At 39.3% G+C, this 20,656-nt stretch overlaps 1 protein-coding gene across 9 annotated transcripts in view; it reads left to right on the top strand.

The window, feature by feature from the left end:
- The window catches only part of CNTN1 (contactin 1), a 157,346-nt gene that overhangs the window by 117,132 nt on the left and 19,558 nt on the right, over positions 1-20,656 (top strand). For all 9 annotated transcript variants that reach the window (XM_083699077.1, XM_083699080.1, XM_083699083.1 and 6 more), the window contains 11 exons: positions 666-761; positions 2,676-2,882; positions 3,451-3,547; positions 5,260-5,441; positions 5,851-5,975; positions 7,838-7,955; positions 8,682-8,832; positions 10,157-10,284; positions 11,799-11,974; positions 17,611-17,731; positions 19,637-19,795. In XM_083699077.1, coding sequence (XP_083555203.1) covers positions 666-761; positions 2,676-2,882; positions 3,451-3,547; positions 5,260-5,441; positions 5,851-5,975; positions 7,838-7,955; positions 8,682-8,832; positions 10,157-10,284; positions 11,799-11,974; positions 17,611-17,731; positions 19,637-19,795 — 1,560 coding nt within the window. The remainder of the gene's footprint in view (positions 1-665; positions 762-2,675; positions 2,883-3,450; positions 3,548-5,259; positions 5,442-5,850; positions 5,976-7,837; positions 7,956-8,681; positions 8,833-10,156; positions 10,285-11,798; positions 11,975-17,610; positions 17,732-19,636; positions 19,796-20,656) is intronic.

The raw sequence follows: 20,656 nt of genomic DNA, 5'->3' as shown, positions 1-20,656 counted from the left end.
ACTTGCACCTCAGATCAACACTAGACCCAATGAATTCTTCAGCTACATTTTGCTTGCCTGCTTTCCCCCTCGTCATTGCTGGTTCTACAACTTTGCATGAGTGTCCCAATACAGTCCAATACTTCTATAAGAACTTCCCTAGGCAGATACCTAGGGTGTCTTAATAGTTCCAGGAGCCTTATATGCTATTCATATAACTGGCCATGCAAATAATCTATGTTGTTGGCATTTTGCAAACAACTTTAAGTTTTCTGAGACAGATAGCTTTATGCGAGCTTTCATTGTTTTTTCCTAAGCTGTCTCATGTTTATGTGTGCATCTTGGCCCCAGCAGTTCCAAAGGAAAACTCCTGATTTGAAAATACTGATTCCAAGTAGGTAGCCTTGCACCTGTATTCAGTCTCCATTGTCTATGATAGAACACAGATAAAAATAATAATCCTTTAACAATTGATGCCTACCCTTTTTGTTACACAATGGAATGATAGAATAAAGGCTAGTACACTCACGATACGTTTTTTTGTGGAAAAATTTGTGGGAAATTAGCAATGAATATATGCTTATTTTGTAAATGTCTACTTCACATCTTTGGTGAGTTTATACCTGTAGTTTTAGCTGCATATTATATAATACAATTATATAATACATGCACATTGTCTTGCATAGATTTATATCCATTTACTCCTGAAGAGAGGCATGCAGTAAAAGTGCGGGAAGGCGTTGGGGCTGTCCTTCTCTGTGACCCTCCACCTCATTATCCAGGTAATTAAATCCACATTTTTTCAGCTTTCATTGGAAGAACAGGATAGAAACTAATATGATTACAAAATTCCTAACTTTGAATATGACGGTATAAGCTACATAAGCTGCTTAAAGCCTGTAATAAGAGAAGCACAGATCAGCCTCGCTGCTTGTCTTTTACTTTTTTTTAGTTCCTTAGAGAGAGGTTGGTTCTCTTCAGATTAAAGAGCGGCTGCATCTGGTTGCTGTTAAAAAGCTTTCGACGATAAAGCTGGGTGAACTTTTGCGCTTACATTCCCACAAATGGCAAGCATGCTTCAGGCATAATTGGAGCGCCTACTGTGCCATCTCCTAGCACAAAGCTAGCACAAAGCCTGGGTAGAAGCATATTTGAACTAATCGGATGGGAGGAGTGGTAGGCAGTTGAAGTGTGGAGCGGGTGGCTCTGGTGTGACAGCCAGCAATCTTGCCATTTGGCGGAGAGTAGAGGCAAGCTATTAGCACTATTCCCTGCGCACCCTACGAAAGCTTTGGCCATGTGCACTTCAGGATTGTCATACTGCGTTACAGCTTCCAACTGGGTTAATGTTCTCCTCTAAGCAACCAGAAGGGGAACCTGCAATAACTATTTCCAGCAGCCACTGACACTTACTGCCAGGAAACAAGATCCTACCCATTTCCACTGTTGGGTGCAGTATATGCCTCCGAGTGAAAGTTGTTGGGAATCACAAGTGGGGAGAGTGCTGTTGTGCTCAGGTCCTGCTTCCAGCAAAGAGTCAGGCCAGTAGAATGGATGAGATGCTCTGTGAAGTATAAGCAGCTTGTGATATGACCAGGACAGTAAGTGTGCTCTAGCCACAGATACGTACAGTGACACTATGGTATTGGCAGTTTAGTTTTCCAAACCCTTTCCTAATGACCCCTAACATCTCGAGGATCACAGGATCCCCACTCCTGATTTAGGGAAATAAGCAAGGGTGTATTCAGAACTTTACCAAGGTGAACTGCATTGAAGGCAGGATGCCAGTGTATTAGCTAAATAGATAAAATAGGTTGTAAGTTGCAGGATCCAGCTACCAGATAGCTAGAGGCCAGCTCACTAAGACTTTCCCCTTCCCCTTTTAAGCTAGAACAACTTTTCAGCCCAGAAGATTTTGGTGTAAAATAATGAAGTGCTCCGAACACATCTTTCAAGTTCTGAGCAGCCCGCATTGGGGTTTTTTTCTACACTCACTTCTTCTTAATGTCTTTTTAATCCTTTAACCAATCCCTGAAAAACCTTACGTCCTGGGACAGACCTGGAATACTGCAGTCAGAAGTTGTTGAAATTGGCAAAATATCTGGGGAAATGTATGGCAACCTATGTCGCTTTTGTCAATAGCTCAAAAAGGCTTTCTTCTTAAATTTTGCCCCAAAGAAAGCTCCACAACTTTGGCCAAAAAGTCACTGAAACATTCATTTTGCATAGGGAAATAAGCTAAGTTCAGTGGTGGAACGCATGCTTTACTTTCGGAAGGAACCGTATTCAATCCCTGGCTTTTCCCAGCTAAGGTTGGAAAACCCCATTCTCTGTAACTCCAGAAAGCCACTTCCAATACTGAGATGAAAAGGCCAGTCTTCTGATTCAATATATAAGGCATTTTCCTATGTCACAAGATACAGCAAAGTCATAGCTCAGCGGCAGCACACTTTTAAGGTTCTAGGTGCAATTCACTAGCATCTCTGGTTAAAAGTATATTAGGAAATCAGGGCAAGACCTCTAACAGATACACTGGAGAATTTTGGTCAGTCAAATTCAATAGTAATGACTATAAGAGCCATTTAACCTCATGTCAGGCAACTCATTATATTCATGTATTTGCACAAATTATTTCTAGAAATGCACACACCACATCCTTTTATAGATCTCAACAAAAACTTTCCCTTCCTTTCCAGATGATCTGAGTTACCGCTGGGTTCTGAATGATTTCCCAGAATTCATTACTTTGGATAAACGGCGGTATGTCTCACAGACAAATGGCAACCTCTACATTGCTAAAGTTGAAGCATCAGATAAAGGCAACTACTCTTGCTTTGTGACCAGCAACTCAATCACTAAGAGTGTTTTCAGCAGTTTTATTCCACTCATTCCTCAAGCAGATCGTAAGTATTTATCCAGAATATTAGGTACATCAGTTTGTCTGTTGTTTATTTTTCAATTACATTCTTAGTGCAGTAAAAAATTTTTGGCTATGTGCAATTGAAACTAATACACAAACAGATGTATTTGGTATAGTTCCTCCCAAGGCATTGCCATTTGTGGCTGCCTTCGCTGTTCTCGTGGCATTACACTGTTAGATACAACTAGTGTTTCCTGAAGCATCACATTACAACTGGGACATGGTGTGGAGTTTGCTGAAAAACTTCACCCCACAACAAGGCAAGGCTTTGCACAATTAAGGGATTGATCAGAGAGCTTACACAACACTCCTTCATGCTTCTTTTATGTAAACCAAATATTGCATATTCTGTTGAAAAATTATGTCTATACTTTAAAAAAACACATTGGAACCATCGATCCCATGCAGATGGTCAAACTCACACAGAGTGAGTTTAGCTGTTCATACCATCCTGGTACTTTGAGTGTAAATATGTAATAGAACATGTTTCTAAATGGTTGCCTATGATTACAACAGACTGGTTTTTAGTTTTGCATTTCTCTTCATGTTAGGTTCAAAAGGCTATCTTCCAGATATCAGAGTGAGCTTCAAAGAGACATACGCACTTTTAGGACAGAATGTAACACTGGAGTGTTTTGCACTTGGAAAGTAAGTATGCTTGAGGTTGGTTCCACGCATGGGCACAGTTTGTGTAGACTAAACTTGGCCTGGGTTATCAGCCCTAATCTGCTGTCAGATGTAATCCTCAAGTCTGCACCTGACAATTGAGAGGTCAAAATGTTCCCTTCTTAGACACTTCCCCCTTCCCCTGCCACACTCAAGGTGACTTTGTACATAGATTCAGGTGGGCAACCATGCTTATCTACATGATCTTCAGTGTGATATGGGCCACAGATCCTACTTCGCTTGTTGAAGGGGCCTGGTAGGAATTTTTCCACTTGGCAGATTGGCACCAGCCACTTGGTTTTCACCTACCTCATAGCAAATCGTCACAACTTTGTAAGGTTCAACAGTTAGGCATTGGAAAAGCTTGGTTTATGGGAGGGGAGGTTGTGGCCATCACCTACCCCTCCTCTTTAAGGGTATTCCATTAAAGGAATCCAGGGGTCGTGGTTCCTGTCTGAAGCCCGGGTGGAGCCTAGGGCCATGGCACGAGCTTTCCAGTGACCCTGGGGGAGCTCCGAGTTGATGTACATCAACAGGGCTCCCCCTACAGGTGGTTAACCCTTGTGAGGCTTCCTACATGGTGGGCAGGAGTCAGATATAGTTAGTTCGGGTCCAATGCCAAAAGCCAATACCACTCACATTCTGTAACCAATAAAAGCCTTTTTCAGCCCATTAACCTAAAATACATGTGTCCACGTGTTTTTATTCATCAAGGGAGGAGCTGCAGGGCCTTGACACGCAACTCGTTTCTGCTTGACAAACCTTAACAATGATCTAAGTATTGTGCAAAATACCAGGGTCACAAGTGTCTGCCCAATCTGCATTTCACAGCCAAAGCAAGGTGTTGTTGTTGTTTTTTAATTAATAAAGTGTATAGGCTGCTTTTCACCATCCATGTGGTTCCCAGTGTGGGACTGGGGAAGTGATTAGGAATTGACTGTGAAGAGAGTGAGGAAGATATGAGGATTAGCTAAGTAAAGGGTCAATTAACAGCTAGGTAAGGGCTCAGTTGGTTTACAACAGGGATGGGGACGCTTTATCAGCCCAAGTCTATGTTCCCTTTTGAGCAATATTCTGAGAGCCAGGTTGCCACTGTTATGTGGCATCAGAGGCAAAACTGAGCAGATCAACTATGAGAATTTTGTCTTTGTACAGTAGGTGAATTACTTCATACTCACACATGCATCTCTATCCTCCATCCATCCAGCCAACCAAAAAAAAAAAGTTATCAAGGGCATGTTCCAGCCAGACAAAACACTCAAGGAGGTGTTGCTGTTGAGGGGTGTTGTTCAGGAAGGTGACAGATAGATAGAGTCCCATGGGCCAGGCAAAGAGGTCTGAAGAACTGTGTTTGATCCCCAAACCAAAGGTTCTCCATTTCTGGTTCATGGTGTATGGTCTGAAGGCAGATGATGCAGCCAGCTTGCTGGAGCTAAGCAGGTCTTGGACTGGTCTGTGCCTCAATAGGAGCCTCTTGTACTTTAAAATCCATGGTGGAAGAAAAATGAGCTATACATTTACAAAACAACAACAACAACTGGGTGTGGGTGTGTGAGAAAGTGAACTTAGAACTAGAAGTAGTTCTGTAAGTAGAAGGGGAGAGCAGAGGCAGAAGGCTTGGGAGGGAATGACAAAAGACCACCAAAGGGCACCCAAACTTTATTCACATAGGCTCATTTTTCTTCTTCTCAAAGCCCTGTTCCAGAGATAAGATGGAATAAGTATCTTGAACCCATGCCAAGCAGTGCAGAAGTAAGCATGTCTGGTGCAGTCCTCAAGATCTACAACATTCAGTTTGAAGATGAAGGAACCTATGAATGTGAAGCTGAAAATCATAGAGGAAAAGATAAGCATTCAGCAAAAGTTTATGTTCAAGGTAGGTGGGACACTTCTTCATAAATTGCATTGCAGGGGTCACATGGGTTTTTTAGACTTATGTTAGGTTGCATGGTCTTTTCACCTGTACAGAAACATGCTATTGTTTCCAGAATGTGTGTTGTAGAGTTTGGTTCATATATATATGTATATATTGGTTCCTGCTATGCAAATGAGCCATAGTAAGCCCTGGGTTTGCATGCTCCCCTCCCCCATGTCACAGGAGAAGAGAGTAATCCTGCACTTTTAAACAAACTACAATTCATAATTACCTCCAAACTTGGGGAGGGGGGGTTGTGGTTTGTTTGAACTGCAATTAGCTTGATTCTGGCTACTTCCCCCCCCCCCGCCCCCGCAACTGGTTTCGAACATGCATGAAATGCAAGAGTTGTGTTTTCTTTGTCTTTCAGCGTATCCAGAATGGGTGGAGCACATCAATGATACAGAGAGAGATATAGGCAGTGAATTCCACTGGCCATGTGTAGCTGCAGGGAAGCCTCTTCCAACAATGCGATGGCTGAAAAATGGAATACCGGTAGGCTTAGGTTATGCCCACATTCATGTCGACCTTTTTTCCCCAAGGTAGTAGAAAGCACATAAATAAACCAAGAATGGTATTTGATAAATAATGCTACCAAGTGTCAAATGCATTTGTAAACTTTTTTAAAAAACAAAAGTCTACATACTGGAATGCTGTATTGAATTAAACACTACAACACATCATTATCATGCAAATCCTGATTTTGAGCAATAGAAATAAAAATATCCTGATTGCTGTGAGAATGTTTTGTTGAATGCTCAAAGATCACCTCTCCCCATATGACCTAGACCCAGCAATCATCATTTGAGGTCCTTCTTTGTGTGCCTTCTCAATGAGGGTTCCGGAGCATGGCAACATGAGAACGGGCCTTTTCTGTGGTGGCTCCTCACTTGTGGAATGCTCTCCCCAGAGAGGCTCACTTGGCACCTTCGTTACATGCCTTTAGGTGTCAGGCAAAAACATTTCTCTTTCCCCAGGCCTTTGGCTAAGCAAACAGCATTTTAAAATGGGGAATATTTTTGTTTGTTTGTTACTGTGGTATGTATTTTTGTGTTTCTTTGGATGAAGTGGGATAGTATAGAAATTTAATTAATTCTGCTAGAGTGTTCTTTAAAAACTTAGAAAATTCTCTTTGTTTTCATTTCCTTTGGGGCATTATTTCCAACTGCAAAATTTACAAAGGAAAAGGAATCAAATAATATTTATTTCAGTAACAAAGGTTATTGTATAATTCACCAATAGATATCAGTCACTTGGACTGCAAGTATTTAAGCCATGGTGACCACACACCTACTTTGTCACAGTGTTCCATTGCACCAGAAGCAGTTGACCTGTTGACCTGGAAAGCTGTCTGTGGACAAACGTCGGCTCCCTCAGCCTAAAAGTGAGATGAGCACCGCAACCCCATAGTCGTCTTTGACTGGACTTAACCATCCAGGGGTCCTTTACCTTTACCTTTTACCAGTGTGTGTCCAACATAGAATTCATGAAAGCTCTATTGTCTGAAATAGTTATATTCGCAGTGGGAAAAAGAGTTCATTATATCCTCCCTAAGTTTAATATGTGCACAAACTGATTGGGACTTTTGCATGCAGCAAACTGCAAACACGGACTCACCTTAGCATAGAAATTAGAGTATCATTTGTTTATCCAGTGATTGTTGCTGCATTGGTTAGCAATACCATCATAAACTAAGAACATAAGAAGAGTGTTGCTGGGTCAGGCCAAAGGTCCATGTAGTCCTGCATCCTGTTCTCACACTGGCCAGTCAGGTGCCATAGGGAAGCCCAGAAGCGGCACCTGAGTGCAATAATGCTCTTCCCGTGTGATCCCCACCAATTAGTATTCAGAGGCATACTGCTTTCAATATCAGAATCATAGAATCACATAACCATCATGGCTAATAGCCACTGATAGTATTATCTTTGCCTAATGTCTCTTTTAGAGCCTCCAAGTTGGTGGACTACACCTTTTGGGAGTAAATTCCATAGTCCAACATTCATGTTCATTGGATGGTACCTAGTTCTAGTATTATGGCTGAAGGAGAAGAACTTCTCTTTCTCCACTTTCTATCCTCCAATATCCTCCAAATATTGTAACCTTTCCTTATGGGGGAACCACTCCCTCTTTCTCAACCTTTTCCAGCTCTACAATATCTTTCTTCTTCTTTTTTAATGTGATGACCAGAACTGTAGATAGGATTCCAAGTGCAGTAGCACCATAGCTTTGTATAGTAGCATTTTATATAGGCAGTTTTATTTTCAGTCCCTATTTCGAACAGAAAGGAATTTAGGCAGTTTTTAATCATCACTGCTGCCTTGTGCCTATTATATCTTTATTGTGTCTTTCACTTTTAGTATTGGAAAGGAGATTTGAGATTTTCTAGCCTGAAGAAAGAAGATGAGGGCATGTATCAATGTGTAGCAGAAAATATACATGGAATGATTTATTCAAATGCTGAGCTGAAAGTTCTCGGTTAGTGAAAACATCATGTTCTGTGTCATTTGAAACCATTTCTAGTAAATAAAACAGATAATGTGTGAGTTTACCTTTTATTGTTGTTACATGTTTGAACTTATTTATATTTCAAGTATTTATTGTGTTGTTATTATGTAGGTAATCCTGGTAATTTTGTCAAGGAATGAAATAAAATTTAAAAAGCAATAAATGCAGGTGTGAAGCTTTCTTCAGCTTCATTGGTTAGAGTAGCCAAGCAAAACTCTAGCTGATTAATCAGTGAGTGCACAGCTGTGAGTTAAAATAAGTATATCTTAGTTCTGGTGTGTTACTATAAGAAGGATGGAAAAGTTTAAAAAAATAGACTAGCTTGCCTTGCTATCTACCACTGAATACTAGTTTTGGTTTATTGAATTCATATTGCCTTTGATATCTGAAAAAACACACCCTATACTGAGGATTTGCTCATATGCAATACGTTTACATTTAATTGATTCATGAATTGATTATCTGGTAAAAAGGCAGATGATTGAACTCATCTTTAATCAGTTGACAGACCTGGTAGATGAGATCTTCTTAATTCTGCAAAACATCATATTTAGATAGCAATCATACATCTGGGATTAAGTCACATTGATCTTATTGGGACTATCTTCTGAGTAGACATTGTAGTATTGCACTGGTAGTATCTTAAATGAGAGCATAATTTCTAAAAGTATTTATCTTTGTGTGTTTTTTCTGCAGTTTTAGCCCCAACCTTTGAATTCAGCCCCATGAAGAGAGAGGTCTTGGCTGCTAAAGGAGGTCAAGCTATAATTGAATGTAAGCCTAGAGCAGCTCCTAGGCCAAAACTCATATGGAGTAGAGGAACAGAAATTATTAGAAATTCAACCCGGTCAGTATTATTTGGTTAGCACAGACAGCACAACTCATGAATCCACTATTTCAAGTGCAGCCAGTTACAAAGACCAACCAGAAATTTGACAAGCTGCATTGCTGCTTGTCTGCAGCTAAAAAGGGGGTGCGATGAAGCACCAGCAGGATAGAATGAAAGACTCTGTTTAGCCTGGTGATTCACATTACCCCCCGTCGTATGAAGGTACTCCGTGCAATTAAAGGGAAGTACAGCTGTACCCATCCTCCTTCCTCCACACCCCATGACCTTTGCACAATAAACAAACGTCTTGAGGTCAATAGATACAGACAGCTCCCCAGATACTCAATGTGCAGTGGTCAGGGGTGGAGCCAGGAGGACAGGCATGATGTTGGGTTGGGCCAGTGGTGTAACTCTGCTTCTTTTTAATTGCCTGGAGCCCTTTCACATGAGTACCACATGAAAGGGGCTCTTGTGTAAGCCTCGGAGGAAGTCGTTTGTTTTACAAATGGTTTTACAGCATTTCCATTTTGAACTCCATAAGATAACGATGGAGTTCAAAGTCATTTCTCCAAGTGGGTTGTCTTCTTCCTAATGTTCAGCCTCCTGCTGGACTCCTGTCCGTCTGCACAGAATCATTTGCTTCATCTTTTGGTTATCTGAAGCTTGTCATATTGTCTGAACTGACCAACTACGGTTAGTATTAACAATGTTTAGCTTAAAACTATGATTTCTAAAGTTGAAGTTTAAACTGGCCATAGTTAATGTTGAGCAGATAGGTTATGTGGATTGATGTTCACCATGGGAAGCTGTGGTTAACTCCTCCCTTCACTTTAACTAATGAACAAGTCAGAATATTTCCCACTGAGTGTAGCTTTCTGTTTCATCCAAACCAGAAAACATCCACACAGCTTTGGAATGAGCCAGTCAACTTCAAACCATAGCTTCTGATTCATACAAAATGGGAAACATTAGTTAGTGGAAGATTTCCTGGCTTGTTCATTGGCTCATGCAAAAGGAAGAGCAAAGTAGCTGCTCACTGGTACAAGATTCATTCATATTAAGTCAAGTCTCACATTATGGAAACTTACTGGTTAACACAAGCTTTCCATACAAATGCTTGTCTGGGACAGAAACTTATTGCATTATTTGGATGTTATTTTGAATGTACTGCCTAAACTCCAACTTCTGAGTTAGGGCAGGCCATTTTACTTTATATGTGATGTTGTTATATAGTGTAAGAATCTAATTTAGGTCTAGTTAAAAAAAGAAATCCAATATGTGATCAATTAAACAAAGCCATTGTTTCTTCTTATATGTTTCCTAACAATTTCCCTTTCAATAGGATACGGATTTGGTATGATGGAAGTCTGGAAATTATTAATGTCACAGCAGCTGATGCAGGCAACTATACCTGTTTTGTAGAAAATAACAAAGGAAAAGCTAATAGTACTACTACGCTTTTGACCACAGGTAAACGTTTATTGCCTATCAACTAAATCAGAAGACACAATGGAAGCAGATCAAAAAACTTAATAATGCTGGTGTACTACTGCCTGCCCTTGAGTCTTATTCAAATCAGTTCAACATAAATACTTCTAAGTCAAATTAGAATAATTTAGAATACATTTATTTAGTATAATTTATAATGTATTGAGCAAGGTAGCAATCAAACTTCTCTAAAAGGTGATTTGTACAGTATTGGTTCCACAATTAAAAATGACACAATTCACACAAACTGCAATTGAGCTGATACTTTTGTTACAGATTGAGTGGCAGAGATGCTCTCTCTCTACCCCTCCTCCACCCGCAACAAAGCAACATTTGTGAGCTTGAGGCTCACAGGGAAAGCAGGCAATGTCTAGGGAAGGCAAGTCAGGTCAGTGCAAAAGGCAGATAAGAACAGAACCTTGGATAGCTCCAAGGGGGTCCTGTTGCCTGAAAGATTCTCCTCCTAAAGTGGCTAGAAGAAGCTCTTGTCTCTGCAGGGAGCTAGAGCAAACTCAGACTTCATGTTGGTTCACAAGACATGTAGGTTCACTGGAGTATCTGCCTTAATTTGCAGTCTTTGAAGTCTGTGAGTTGGGGAGATAAAGATTTATGTTCTCTGAGTCAAGAACTGGTAGGGCTGTGTCCTTTGACCACATAAGGCACTGAGAGGTTCTCTCCACAAGAAAGCAGCCTGAACCTCATCAGAGACCTTTGCCATGCACTGTAAGGTCCTTAAGTTGTGGGTCATGACAACATTGGCATAATTTACTACATGGACTGTAAATTAAGCTCTCTGGCGCACATACTGGATTTGACATGGATTACATCTTTTTATTATATTTTTATTCCAACTTTTTCCCAGATGGCCTACATAGCCCTTATTTTATCCCCACAACAGCCCTATGAGGTAGCTTAGGCTAGTGACTGGACAATGGTCACCTAGTGAGCTTCATGGCTGAATGGAGATTTGAGCCCTAGTCTTGCAGATCCTAGACTCAAATGTTTATGATTATACCACACTCATTCTGAATTCTATTGAAGTCATAGGAAAAGGACCATCTCTCTGTTTCAGATCCCTCTTTGTTCTTCTGCTATTCCTATAATAATATTTGTTTATTGTATGCAGGGTTGTATACATATTATTATAGTAGTATATATCTATATCTATATCTATATCTATATCATCTATATCTATATCTATATCATCTTAAGACTGCAGTCCTGTGCACAATTGCACGGGAGAAAGTTTTACAGAACTCTGTGTGTCTTACTGCCAATTAAACAAGGCCCAAAACATTACTAAAACACTGTAAGTATCTTTTTTTCATTACAATTGAGAGGCCTCAGCAGAAACAGGATGTAATAGGTCTGGAAATGGTCTACAGTTGTCATGGTGAGAATAATCCATAGTGAAGTTTTCAGATACAGAAGTTTAGTTGCACTTCTACTGTTTTGTTGATGTGCAAATGTTCTGCTTTCTCTCCTAAACTGCACAGCGGCTACAAAGATTGTTTTAGCACCAACCAATGTTGACGTCACAGTTGGATGGAATGCTACCATGCAGTGTCTCGCCGAGCACGATCGATCTTTAGACCTTACTTTTATTTGGCTTCTCAATGGATATCCAATAGATATTGATAAAGACAATGAACATTATGAAAGGGCCATCATGGTAAGATACAGCACATTTTTATCACAGTAGAATTAGGCATGGTTTGTGTGATAACTTTTCGATTTTCTTCTTTTCCCCATTTTTTTGTGGCAGTGGGGCAGGGAAGAGAACTAATTTTAGAAGGGGTGCGGAAAAGCCACCTCCATGGACTAGTAAACTTTTTCAAGCTAGGAGTTTACTATTAAAGGGGGACATGACATTGTTGCATCTTGTAGAAACTGCATTGTTTATCGACAAGATAGCAGAACTCAGGCTTCAGAATTAGCTATTCCAAGACATTTCTACTTTTCACTGCTCCTACTATGAAAAAGTTTAACTCCTGGAGGACTGGAAAAAATTTAAGGACTATCTGGAAAAACACTATAAGCTGTATGAATGTTAAAAAATGCACCTTTTAGGAAATTCTAGCTTCAGTAATGTTAAACTAAAGAAATGGAAATTAAGGCACAAGAAGTCAGAGATAGAATAATGAAACAACTTTATTGTGTTTAAATGAAAATGTACATGATTTGGGTTATAACACATTTGAAACTGGGTAACATGATAAAACGAAGGATACAATAAGTATTGAAACAAGTTAACAAATTGCTGATGTTATGTATCACAGAGAATGCAGGGTTGGGAGGATGTGGGGAAGTCCAGTAGACTTGGAAAAAAGAACAAGAAAAGTTGTAATCTTTCTACTTTACTCTTATAATATGCTCTTTATTCTTTTTTCTGTATTTCACAAACTTAATAAAAAATATTATAAAAAAAATATGAAAAAGTTTAACTCCTGATGTCTACAAGTGTGATTGCCTCTGGCACTTACCTTCATTGTTGGGAGTTAACTATTATTTTGTGTTTTTATGAAAAGCAACAAAATATAAATTGAGAAAGAAGACAGATGTAAATGATATAATCTATAACACAATCCTAACCATGTAGTATACTAAAAAATAAGTCATACTGATTTCTCCTGTACGAAAAATGGGCACAGCTATCCTGAAATGTGGCATTCTTCTTCCTAGAAATGTTGTTTTGCCATCTCATACTCCAATATTTTAAATCCTGCTTATTTTAGATATCCATCAGTAACTTTCCCTCTTTGGTAATATTGCATAGAGCTTACGCTCCTTCCATTTGTTTCCATTTATTCTTTAAAATTATTTTTGCCCAATAATTTCTGGTTTAATATATGTGATACAAGGCCCCCATTTGCTACACAGGCCACCTTGGAGCCCAACTTGGAAGGTGTGGCTAGATTAAATAGGTACCGTCATTTTCAAGGGAGAACTAGTTCATGTGTGAAGGCTGAAGCACTCCCTGTCTATGATTATTTCTTGCAAATGGTTCTACTTTCCATTAGCATTCCAATGAGTTGCCTCATGGTGTACAGTTCTATTCTGACAGAGTTGAAGGTGATACGATAAAGACACAGTTTCTTGTATCCCATTCCAAATCCCGTGAATAGTGGCAATCGTGGGATGTGTGTATCATCCGAGCGTACCTGCAAGTTCCTGTAAAAACAACAACATCCCTACAGCCCATATTTAGTTCTGGACAAACACTCTTGGTAGTTTTAAAGCTGGTTTTCAGCAGCTGCCAATTTGTCCTTCCCACCCATAACAATTCTCTCTTTTCAACAGCCCTTTCCCCCTATCTTGGAGTTACAGGCTCTGGTCACCAGATGGCAGCTTTGCATAAGGTTTACTGTTCCCAGTTAGGAATGGGAACAGAAATCATGGGCAGATTAATCTGTTGCATCAAAGTATCAGACTGGAGATTACCATAGAGACAAAAAGATTAAGCAACTAAGTATCATAACATTAAATATCTGTTGGCTATTTTGTGTCATAACTTTATGACGCATACCAGATATTTAGCAGACTTTGTTGTGGTTCATAATGATCCCTATATTCTGGTAGCTGCAATAATATTAATATTCAAGTAAGGAATATGGGGAATTAATGGGAGGAGGGTTTAAGATAGTTGCACTGATCTATGTATTCACTTCATAAAGTCAACAATGAAACTTAAAACTAATTTGCATCCATTAGAAACGCAGGTGACCATCTAAAATAGTGTCAGTTGTTTGCGTTGTTTGGTCTTTATTGTTTTGAAAAGCAATTGCTGCTAAGTGGCATACTTTCAGTTCTCAAGAAACAGTAGTGACTCAGCTGCTAGACTCCCTGCTAATCTGCAAGACATGCCTAAAACATCTATTGTCAGAGATAAGAAAGGAAAACATTAGCTTCTTGTGTATAAGTTGCACAATTTTAAAGTAGCAGCTTTGGTAGTTTGTTTTTTAAATGTAGGCCTTTAAAACTTTGATGAGCATTCTGAGTGCTAAATTGCTTGTATACTTGGAACATATCTGAAAGCTGCCATCAAAATTTCCAGTTCATGATTCAGTTCTTCCTGTAGTTTGTAACCCAGCCAAGCTGAGGTTTTCAGTAAAAACATAGCTGGGCATGCTTTTCTATGCTGAGGCTTAAACTTGCTGCTGACCATGCTCATTATTTGCTTTGTAAGCTTTATTCTAGAGAACCAACGTTCCCATGGAGCACTGGAAAGCTTGATTACAAACCGCTAAATGTTTGATTCCATAGAGATTTCATATGCAAACTGGCGCCATCTAGATATGAAGATTATTGCATGTTTTCTTCCCTCAAATGTGCTGCTGCAGAGCTTCAACACAAAATGTATCTGCTACATACTATTTCCATCGGTCAATTCAGTATTTTAGACAAAGTGTAAAGCAAATATTGAACAACGTTCAGCTCAAGGATTTTTTAGTTATATTGGTTCAAACTGGCAACATGATAAGATGGTTCCCATTTTCCTAATAATTAATAGAATCTCAGTGTGTGAAATAGAGATGAACAATATCCATATGGGATGCATTGGGTCTTCCCTATGCTTTATTGGTACATCCAACTGAAGGCAACATTCATATAATTGTGCCTTGTATAATTCTTTCCAGCATACATTAAAACAAATATTTATTGCTGAGAAGCTGGCATTAAATATTTGACTAAATGACCCACCCACCCCTTCCCTCAAAAACATGCTGTAAAATACAGTGTTCAGTACAGGAAAATATTTGTATTTGCAAATTGGTTGGCTTCCTTCAAGACTAATTAACGAAAACTCTCAAAATATTATTGCTACCCTGGAAGACAACTCCTTTATATTATTTTCTAATGGCTCAGTGAACAAGCATCAGTGAATGTTTCTTAGTCACCTCTCAAGAGTTCTTATCTTCCTGACAATCAATACTGGATAGAATGAGCAACCTGGATTGAATTAGGGGAATTAAGACAGTAAAATGTTAACCATGTCAAGATGGTATGATATGAATTCAGCTGTTACTCTCTTGTAACATTTTACTACATATGAAAGTGCTCTAGATATATTTCAAGAGGGTGATTGAGGAGTTTATGGAAATACTTTAAAAGAGGAACACATGTTTAACTCAGTTAATTGATCTCAGTCCATTTTATTAATAAACTGCAAAGTAGATTTACAAAGAAACTTGCCTTCAGCTTACAGTGTTGAAATTGGGCTTAGATTTTAATTGCTTGTCATTGGACTCAATTAGGCCTGAGGATATAACTTTTTATTTTAGACAGTGAACTATCCAAATAGAATATGATACTAAATGTAATGATTGATATTTTTTTAATACAACTACAAACACATTGCATAGAAAAACACAGCTCTGCATAAAACAGAGCTTAAAAATCAGTCTGAATCGAAGTTATTGAATTCCCTGCATTGCAGGGCAAGATTGCAAGTTGTATTATTTATTTAAAACATTTATATTCTGCTTTATGTTCAAGTATCAATCATTATATTGTTAATTATCAAGGTATAGGTGCCATACAATGTATAAAATCCATTAGAAAAAAAAATCAAATGTAGTTTTTAAAAGGCCCTATAAAATTCATATATATAAAGAACAAAAACAAAAATAAACAATAAAGAGCAACAAGCAAGCCTCCCTGAAATGCTTAGCAAAATAAAACAGTTTGGACTAACTAAGCCAACATGACCTGAATATTTGTAGAGAGTGTGTTTCATGGGCTGGATGCCACCATAGAAAAAGCCCTGGATGTCATCTGCCTTACCTCCCAAAGCAGGGGAAACTGGTCCAGGCTTCTAACATTAGCTTTAAAACAGGGGTAGCCAACATGGTGCCTTATACATGTTATGAATTGCAACTCCCATAATCCTTGACTATTGGCCATGCTGGCTGGAACTAACAGAAGTTGTAGTCCAAAATATCTAGAGAGCACCATGTTTGTGACCTCTGTCTTGAGAGCAGGCAGAGTGTTTGTTCGGATGCCTCTGGCCAGGTTATTTAGATGTTTATAAGTAAAGGCAGCACTTTGAACTTCAAATAGAAACAAGTGAACAAAATATGGCCATAAAATGCTTAGCAAATAAATTGCACTGGTTTACTGAGAGTTTATTATCATCACCCTTGGGGTTTCTACATACAGACCTTCATCAAATTGGAACTCTTCTATTGATCTATGCTACGTGGATGTACTGGTAGTAAAAGAGTATTACTTTTCCACCATCACAACCATACTGTAGGCTGTAAAAGGTGGTTGCTCAAACTCTGCCCAAGTGGCACATCACTTATGTTCTGGAGGCTGTTCTTGCAGCTTCAGTCCCAGAGATCTGTCTTGACTGTAATCAGTAGAAAGGACATGTAGGAGTGATTGTGTCAAAGGTACAAGTTATGACCTCAGCAAGCACAGTTTGACTGGGGTTTTGAAGGACTTTTTCTAAAAGAATTCCTGCAAAATGTGGGGAGAACTAAATTAAAGATTGGGTAAACAAGAAACAGAGAGAACCGAAACTGACACCCATTCCACAGTATGACAAATACAGTGGTACCTTGGGTTACAGACGCTTCAGGTTACAGATGCTTCAGGTTACAGACTCTGCTAACCCAGAAATAGAACCTCAAGTTAAGAACTTTGCTTCAGAATGAGATTAGAAATTGCACAGCAGCGGTGCAGCAACAGCGGGAGGCCTCATTAGCTAAAGTGTAAAGAACAGGTTAAGAACAGTTCAGGTTCTTCAGGTTAAGAACAGTTTCAGGTTAAGAACGGACATCCAGAACGAATTAAGTTCTTAACCCGAGGTACCACTGTATTCAAACACTGAATTCTGAAAAATAGGAAACCTATAAAGAAAGGGGATTATAAGTAAATCATTTTAGAAGGGTTTTTTTTAAAACATTATGAAATGGAATTATGTTCTGAACATCAGTCAACACCTACATTAGACGGTAACTCTTTCACGCATGTTTTAAAATACAGCTCAGTCAGCAGAGCATGAGGTTCTTAATCTCAGGGTTGTGGGTTTGAGACCCTTGTTGAACACAAGATTCCTGCATTGCAGAGGGTTGGTCTGTATGACCCTCATGGTAACTTCCAACTCTATGATTCTATGATTCTATGATGCATATATTTATGGTTTTTTCCAGTGCTGCAGACAAGTCTGTGGCAGGTAATGTAATCATTTTCTGTATTTCATTTCAGTATGTGGGCACTGATTGCACATAATTTTAGGTCAGTAAACTGTAAACATAATATATGAGTTCAGTGGAGGATTACTGTTGTTCCTTTCTTTCATAGATAAAAAACAACGGTGAACTTATAGTAAAAAATGCCCAACTACGGCATGCTGGAAGATACACATGCGTTGCTCAGTCTATTGTTGATAATGCTACAGCTTCAGCTGATCTTGTTGTGAGAGGTAATTTTTTGTTTAAATATAAAATTTATGGGCTATAGTCAACTATTGCACTGATGAAACTGTCATCATAGTGTGACATGGATTTCCACCCTATTTCAGAAAGAATTACTATTAAAATGGTGGCTGCCAAAAGGGGAAAGCTGTCTTCTCCCTCAGAATGGCCTCTAGAGCAAATTCACACCAGGGCACAACTTTATTTGGGGCATTACAGGGATTTAAATGTGTCCTGACAACATAGAGGAACCAGAGGAGCACTAGTGAGAACCCCATTCTTGAAATTTGAGCCTATCTTTCAAAATACACAAGAGCGAATAAAGGTTTTACACCCCTTGGCAATCTTCGTTTAATTTGAGCCCTACAGCTTTATTTGGGGATGAGTGAGATCTCCTAAAAGCTTAAGAAAGGAACTGTTGGATCAGGTCAATCTAGTCAAGCATCCTGTTTGGATCTCACAGCAGGTCAGCCAGATCCTTGTGGGAAACCTGAAAGCAGGAACCGAGTACAACAGCACTCTCCCCAGTAGTGATACCCAAAATTGGTGTTCAAACTGCCTCAGAGTGTGGAGGGTGCCATCCTGGCTAGTAGCCATTGAAAGCCTTAGCCTTTGTGAATTTTCCTAAGCTATCCAGGTTGGTGGCCTTCACTCCATTTTGTGGGAGCACATTCCATAGTTAAACTGTGCACTGTGTAAAGTACAGTGGTACCTCAGGTTACATATGCTTCAGGTGACATACGCTTCAGGTTACAGACTCCACTAACCCAGAAATATAACCTCGGGTTAAGAACTTTGCTTCAGGATGAGAACAGGTATTGTGCTCTGGCGGTGCAGCAGCAGCAGGAGGCCCCACTAGCTAAAGTGGTGCTTCAGGTTAAGAACAGTTTCAGGTTAAGAACGGACCTCCGGAACGAATTAAGTTCTTAACCCGAGGTACCACTGTACATTCTTTTGTCAGTCTTAAATCTTCCAGCGTTCAGCTGCATTGGCTGGCCCCAAGTCTAGTGTTATGAGATAGGGAGAGAAAAAATGTTCTTTCTTCACTTAATCCATCATCTTATACACTAATATATACAGTGGTACCTCGGGTTACATATGCTTCAGGTTACATACCCTTCAGGTTACAGACTCCACTAACCCAGATATAGTACCTCGGGTTAAGAACTTTGCTTCAGGATGAGAACAGAAATCAGCAGGAAAACAGCAGGAGGCCCCATTAGTTAAAGTGGTGCTTCAGGTTAAGAACAGCTTCAGGTTAAAAACAGACCTCCGGAACAAATTAAGTTCATAACCTGAGGTACCACTGTATCTCTGTTACTTGCTCATTTTCTAAAATGAAGAACACAAATGTACTTTCTTCATAGGGGAGCTGCTCCATCCCCCTGAGAATCCAATTTCCCCCTGGATTTATAAGGAAATGAGCAAATTTCTTTCTGGGGAAAATTGGGTCATTTTCTTTCTTGAGCCCATCCAAGCAGCTTAGGAAATGAAAGGGCCTTCTCCCTCTTTTGTTATCCTGATTCAAATTGTGCAGTGGTCCCAGCCAAAAAGGCATCAGGGAGGAAGAACATTTTTCTTCCCTTTCCATAAGTCTGATATACTGCAGAGTCCATCAGAGGTCCCAGAGTTGTGCTGCTCAGCTATTTAAGAGCTCTGGGAGTTCATAATTAGACCAGGCTCAAATCAAGTCCCACAACATCCCTAATTTTATTAATTAGGCTTATTGTATTAGTTACTGGGTCCTTAGATGTGCAACAACCCCTGAATTTCTGTACAAAACTCTCAGTGGAACATTTATTGCAAAGCTTGAAGAGGATGCAATTCATTTATTTATTTTTTATTTTGTTGATACCTATCTATTCAATATTAGATTAGGTTATGTCATTATCTTTTATGGAAATGTTTTTCAGGACCTCCAGGCCCCCCAGGAGGACTCAAAGTGGAAGATATTAGAAACACATCTGTAGTTCTTACTTGGAGCCGTGGGACAGACAATCATAGTCCTATTTCAAATTACACTATCCAGTCAAGGAATTTTCTTTCTGAGTACTGGAAGGATGCCAAAACAGGTAAGAGTAATATTAGAAAGATTAACCTATACCTACCAGACTGAATGTAGGTACATATTACTAAAAAAAATACAGAAGCTGTTTAATGGTTGGCGTGAAAGAGAGAAAAACATATTGTGCAGTTAAAGTAGTGCTGTAACACACTTGCCTGCATCACTTTCACATTCTTTGTCTCTAGGTTTTAAATTGTGCTCCATTTTGTGCATTAATATATATGCATCCTGGTGTTTAGCAAAGGCAGGGAGTTCAGCAACAGAATGATGTGGAATTTTACCTTCTGTGCAGAATACAATCTTCCTATTTCCTCTCCAAAATCACTTCTGACCTGCTACTGCAAAATTAGAGGAACCTTTAATAAGTCACGTCTCAACCATCAAGTCAATGTTATTGCTCTGCATCTTGACAGGCAGTCATAGTATCTTTTGGTACTATATCTAATTCAGGAACAAAAAGTGTGGGCAATACTGAAAATGTTCTGTCTGTTTGTTTGTCTGTCTCTCTCTTTCTGTCTCTTGCTCTTCTGTACTAAAGGTATTGTTATAAAAATGATATAATGTGATTTAGGGTGGAATGCCTCAGGGTCATGGACTCCTGTCAATGTGATATTAGGGTAGGGGTCAGAAACCTTTTGGTGTCCATGGGCATATTTGCAAACCAGTGAGAGTGTTGTGGGCACACCACACCCACTGTAACCAAGGACATGCTATGGCTACAACCTGGTCTTTTAGCTACAATATAATGCTACTTACAAGCCTAATTTCAGCAGAAGGAGGGAAAGGAACCCTATGGGCACTAGTGAATACCTCTGCAGACACAATGGCAATCACTGCATAAGTATACAATAACATGCATTTAGAAACC

Source organism: Podarcis gaigeae, assembly GCF_964106915.1.
Source record: "Podarcis gaigeae genome assembly, chromosome: 10".
NCBI classification, from domain to species: domain Eukaryota; kingdom Metazoa; phylum Chordata; class Lepidosauria; order Squamata; family Lacertidae; genus Podarcis; species Podarcis gaigeae.
The sequence above is the reverse complement of the archived record's forward strand: the minus strand, read 5'-3'. Positions and strand labels throughout refer to the sequence as shown.